The sequence below is a fragment of the Humulus lupulus genome, chromosome 1, assembly GCF_963169125.1.
Source record: "Humulus lupulus chromosome 1, drHumLupu1.1, whole genome shotgun sequence".
Lineage (NCBI taxonomy): Eukaryota > Viridiplantae > Streptophyta > Magnoliopsida > Rosales > Cannabaceae > Humulus > Humulus lupulus.
Window position 1 is genome coordinate 23,719,218 of NC_084793.1, and position 5,963 is coordinate 23,725,180.

At 33.1% G+C, this 5,963-nt stretch overlaps 1 protein-coding gene across 4 annotated transcripts; it reads right to left on the reverse strand.

Moving 5' to 3' along the window:
- Window positions 1–813: 813 nt before the first annotated feature.
- Window positions 814–4,011, reverse strand: LOC133789138 (ergosterol biosynthetic protein 28). 4 transcript variants are annotated; one of them, XM_062226897.1, is made up of 5 exons: window positions 3,862–4,009; window positions 2,839–2,900; window positions 2,394–2,552; window positions 1,601–1,807; window positions 814–1,372 (listed from the first exon to the last, which is right to left on the reverse strand). In XM_062226897.1, exons 3-5 carry the CDS (start codon window positions 2,506–2,508, stop codon window positions 1,302–1,304), a joined length of 393 nt encoding a protein of 130 aa, XP_062082881.1. In that variant the 5' UTR covers window positions 2,509–2,552; window positions 2,839–2,900; window positions 3,862–4,009; the 3' UTR covers window positions 814–1,301. The 4 variants fall into 4 exon arrangements, with proteins under 4 accessions (XP_062082881.1, XP_062082872.1, XP_062082864.1 ...); XM_062226888.1 differs by having other exon boundaries at window positions 2,394–2,673; XM_062226880.1 differs by lacking the exon at window positions 2,839–2,900 and having other exon boundaries at window positions 3,862–4,011.
- Window positions 4,012–5,963: the final 1,952 nt, after the last annotated feature.

Genomic DNA, 5,963 nt, shown 5'->3' on the forward strand with positions numbered 1-5,963 from the left:
TATCGAGGTACCCTAAAATCCCAAAGTTTGATTTCCTATTAATTTGAATCGAGGCATGTTGAGGTTAGTCGAGGCCTATCGAGGTAATGCTACAACTATAGTTTTCCATCCCATCAAGCCATGTCGATGTGACATTCATCAAGGCCTATCGAGTCCCATCAATTTTCTATCGAGGTGAAGGATAAACTTTGAAAAAAAAACTCAGATCTAAGTATTCCTAGCCCCGATCTACCAAAATGCATAAAAGTCATCCAAAACACTTGCGTAGACCAAAAAATGCAGTATAAACAAACAAACAAAAAAGTTCGAGCCCCTACCTTGTACAATTTCTAGCTCCTTTGATTGTCCCCTTCGACGCCGTCCTTCCAATTTGCCTCTCCAAACATTTTTCTGATGCACCAACGTTTGGGAGGACTCAGATTTGATCAATGCCCAAGTATTTTAGAAAGGAAACGAAGGATTAGAGGCTAGATTCTAGAATTTTTTTTGGGGGGGGGGGGGGGTTTGCTTCCCTTTTGCTTCAGCACCGAGAGAATAGAGAGAGAAATTGAAAAACAAATGAAAAGAGTATTTTTGGAACAAATAAAAATACTAGGACAAATATCACATGTCAATAGTGGCTAGCATAGTTTTGATTTTGGACCCATTTAATGCATCAATACTCAAATTCCCAATTGAAATATACATCCGCTAGTAATATCTACTAATGCATATCCTAGAAGATGGCTTGATATTACTAAAACTTAGGTCCATAAAGTTTAAATTTGCAAATGTAATTAACATCAATCAATCCCTCCCCCACGACTTATGTAATAAAAAAAACATTAAATATTTATTTATTATTTCTTCTGGTAAAATAAGCGGAAAAAAAAAAAGCTTTATTCTACAAACTTCAGACTTGGTCAAACGCATGTGAACAAAGTAAATGTCTCTTGCACCAAATGTTGGATGGTATTCATTACAGCCAAGCAATCCAAGAGCTCAAACTCAAATCAGCCAATAGGACTGAATCCATAATGAGGTTTTGTCGGTTTCATATGACCTGGGGCTCACAAGGACAACAACAACTGTTCAGAGTTCAGTCCCACAGCAGCCAACGGGGAGAGCCCACTTGGACCATCAAACGTGCTGTCATTGCAACAATAGAACGTAGGAGTTTCCAACATTACTTTGAAAGTGAGAAGAAAGCACTAAGAAAATTCAGAAGAAATAAAACTAAGGCTTAAGAGGAGAACAAAGCATCATGGGATAACATGTAAACAAAGGAACAAGAAGCTTTGTCTTCAATGTGGTCGCACAATTTAGTCTGCTTTCGAGGCAACTTGGGGTTGATGGGAATTCCACTGCAGAAGCATCCATACTATAGATGTGCCTGATCAAATCACAGACATCTGATTCAGTGAACTTTAATCCAACTCAACTATGATGAGGCAAGACAAGTGTGCATGTTGTGGGCTCTTTTATTTCAAGATTAAGCAATAAGCAACAGAGCAATCATTCAATGGGATTAAATTGGTCACCACTTTGTTAAAAGTACAAAAGAAATAAACAATGAATAAGCTTAAGAAAGAAAATAATGGTAAAGGAACTTAATTCATACCTGCGAAAAAACCAACCGTTGAGAGATTGGCAATGGCCATGGTGTGGTAGAAAAGATATTCAGTTAAGAAATGACCAAGCGCATATACAAATGATAAGAAGGTGGCCAAGTAAAGTGGCTTGTTTTCAAGGTTAAATGCGCAGAGATAGCAGAGAGTGCAAGTGAGAAGAGTCCACACACCAAATGTTCTACCATGAACTTCAGTCACTGTTGACAAAAAAAAAAAAACCTACATAAGAAAACACACGTATATTTAAGCAGGACCATGAATCAGAAAACTAGTTTATACTTCTACTACTTCTTAGCATTCCGTATATCTACTTGGTTGGTATCAAAATAGAACTCAGCACTTATTATATGCACATTATTAATAGCCTCTTCATATAGTATAATAACTTCTTTTTGATAATGTTTTTGCAAAATAGCCTTCTAGACACTCTAGTAACAAATACTCTTGTCTGAAAGATCGTTTTGTAAGAAATTTATTTTATTTTGTAAAGAAACATTTTAAAAAAATCTAATTTTACCAATTTCTCTATTACGGAACTATGGCTTAAACCTGCATATGCACAATGCGAAATTTACCAATTGGCTTAACCAATTTGAATGATAGTCTCCATTTACATAACAAACTAAACAAGTGAGGACAGGCTTCAAATTCCACACATAATTATCTTCCTTTTAAACACAATATTCTAATTACCACAATAAAAAGTATGAAATTTTTTTATCACTTTTGAACATACAATCTGTTGATTTGAACTCAAAACAAAAAATCAGGATAATGACATACTTGGAGATTGAGAAAATACAGCTAGTCGGAGAGCCCAAATGTTGAAAAAACCGAACCAAACGGAGGCCAAGCGAAGAGTCCCAACTAGCATTAACCACATACTCAAAGGCTTCATATTTGGGTATTGATTTAGCTGAAACCAGATGTAGATCACAGATCCTACAAATGAATTTCAATCTTTAAACGAATTTATCCAAAATCTTATCTTCGTCATCTCATGGTTTTCTCGGTAATCTTTCAAGCTACGACAAGTCGTTTTCCTTTCAGAACTTCACCCACACTAACATTTAAAGAGAATTCCAAGTAAACCCCCAAATAAAAAAACATTTTGGGATCTGATTGATTTGTGATGGGAAAAATTACTTTTTGAAAAAATGTTTATGGAAATGTGATTAGCTGCATTGTTTAATCTACAAGTTATTAATAGAACTCAAATTAATCAAACCTGGATGTGGCCGAAATATGGGCAGCGACTGCAACGGAGAGGAGGTGGCGGCTATTGAAACCCTAAAATGAAGATTAAGGAAACGAAGATGATAATATCTGAAAACCAGTGCCAATGACTGAGGCTGAGGCTTAGGAAAGGTTGTTTTGTAATTTTGGGGGTGAGGTGTTTGGATTATTAGCTTAGTTAATGTTTTGGCCTAACTCATAAGACACAACTTTGTTTGAAAATCTTCAAGGTCATGCAAGAGTTGGACATATTTGTGTAAGAACTTGGAAGCTTTGAATTCTCTGTTTGGACCTTTATTTATTTATGATTAAACTGTCTGATGCTTGCATGTGATGAGCATTATATTAAATGATTGGTATCATAAAAGCAAACATGAATTATCTACTTGTCCTCCAAACCCTTCTCTGGGGTTGATGAATCTCGGGTACAATAATTACTATATTTTTCAACTTACATTTTCACTTCATGCATGATCATTACAGCTTTTATAACCAAACTCATTTTTTTTCAGTCACTTCTAATCCAAGGAAAAGGAAAATTCGATTGCTCTGGTTTGACTTTTTTTCCCAGCTCAATAGAACCCTGAGTGCTCTGGTTTGACTTTTTTTCCCAGCTCAGGGTCTCCAGCTTAGCTTCCAAATTGAGATACTTTTTTTTATTTATTTAATTAATTTATTTTGGTTTCATTTTTTGAACATATTTTAGCAAAACATTTATAAAATTCTTGGTTTTTCTTTAAGACTTGCAGGGTCACAATATGACAGTGGTAACCAAAATGGCCATTAGATTATTATCATTTTATCAAACACTTGCAGGGCATTGACAATAGTCCCATGGACTATAGTTCCCCTACACTACCTTGAATCTCAATACAAACAAGCATATCAAAAACTACTCAACGTCTCAACCTCTAGCAACTAACCCAAAAATATTCCAAAGTTTCAAGAGAAATTTTCAGGGAAACAAACAACAATGGATATGAAAAATGAAGAGTGGAAAAGCAAGAAAACTCACCAAAGCAGAGGGAACTGCGGTGGCTAGGCGTGGCGGCGGCCGGCGGTGCCTTAGAGCTTCAGGATTCGGCTTGGATTGGAGCTGTACCCGTACTGCAAGTCAGGATTCTAATTGCTCTTCTTCTCCTCTCAAGTTCTTTTTTCCCTCCGCTCCGCATTCATCGGGTGGTGCTCCGCCCTGAAGTTTACCCGATTAGTTCGGGGCAAGTCTGACCCGTCGGTTATTTTAAGAGAGGGCTTTTTATGAAAATTTCAATTTTACCAATGAATTCTCTCAAACTAAATTATAGTCACATATATTTTATTTTTTTTGTATAACTAATCCAAAATAGTAAAAATATTTAGTTAGGCCCCTGCTTTAATTGATGATTAAACTTTCAATCAATCAAGTCCTGTTTTTTATTTGGGTTTATATGATTTTGGGTTCTTTTTGTTTTGTTTTAAGGGCATTTTGGCAAAATGGCTTATTTTTTAAAGTTATTTTACACTCTAGTTTAGTTTTAATAATTTTTTGCAAAATGGTTTCTCATAATTTAGAAAGCTAGTCGAAAATTTTGACAGGTGGTCGAAAAATTTAAACAGCCAGTCGAAAATTTTAGATAGCTAGTCAAAAAATTTAGACAACTGGTCGAATTTTAGACAGATGTCATTTTACAAAAAATTATCAAAAGTAAGCCAGAGTGTAAAACCACTTAAAAAAATGATATTTTCACAAATTTCTCTTGTTTTAATACTAATTTGAATTTTCGGCTTTAAATAATTACAAACATGATCTTGTTTTGTAAATCGGTAAAAAATTATATATCAGCTAAACTATTTGGACTCTTTATTTCTCAGTGTTTCACTTCTGCCCTCTAAGAGCATCTCCAACCTTGACACTTTATTTGGTATCACACCAACATCAAATTTGGTGTCAAAAAATATTTTCACTCCAATCACAATACTAAAAACTACACACAAAAAAAAAAATTCTTTATTATTATATATTTTTTTTTAAATAAATTGAATATTCTTTTTATTATTATATTAATTTATCAAAATCATCACAATTATTATATCTAATTAATATTTTAAATAAAACTACTCATTAATTACATGACAATAATACTATATAAATAATTAAAACTCAATAAATTAAAAAATCATATTGCATGTAGTAACATAAAGATTACATCACTAGAGATTATTTGAACACCTTCGCTAGATGAAGTAATTGTCATGTCTTTGTATAGCATCCAAAATATGAATGAATAAAGGACGACCCATTCAAAATCTTCGGCGAAACATCAAATCGGTAAATCGAGGATTCTCTGCAAAATAGTTGTTGAAGAGATTGCGATCAGCACTTTCCCGGTCACGGTTGATAACTATATGACCAGGAATCGAGCCTCGACATGAGCCTTTGTTTTTTTGGTGTTGAGCAACGCAAAAATTGTTGTTAGCAGTAATTTGACCTACTACTTGCATTTCTATATCATCATAATAGTCATCATCTGAAGAAGATGATGATAACTCACAAGATTATAGTCCATATTTTGACTATCTTGGCGGAACAGGGAATAATTTTCCACATTATTGAATTGTTGTCTCTGTATCTCATAAGGTTCATTTCTATGTTTTTGCTTTCCGTTTGATTTTGGCGTGTTTAATTTTAATTTTTCAATGTATGTTTAAGTTTGTAACGTTTTTATTGTGCAATATTGACTATGATTTAAGTTTATAATGTTGTATTGTATAATTTTGAGTATGTTTCGTATGCATTACTATGATTAATATTAAAAAAAATTGTAATATGATTGTGAATGTTGAGAATGTGTACTATTGATTATAATGAGAATGCGATGTTTAATGTGTTCAATTTTAGTTTTTTTAGTGTGTCTTTAAATTTGTAATGTTTGTATTGTGTAATATTAAAAAAAATATAAATATTTAATAATGTTTTATTTAAATTATAATTAAAAAAATAATTTGTGGTATATACAATTTAATCTCCACATAATAAACTAAATTCTAAATTATATATATAATAATAATTATATGCAATAAAATAATGAAAGAAAAAAAAAAGGAGAATACCGTGTGCTACAGTACACGGCATATATA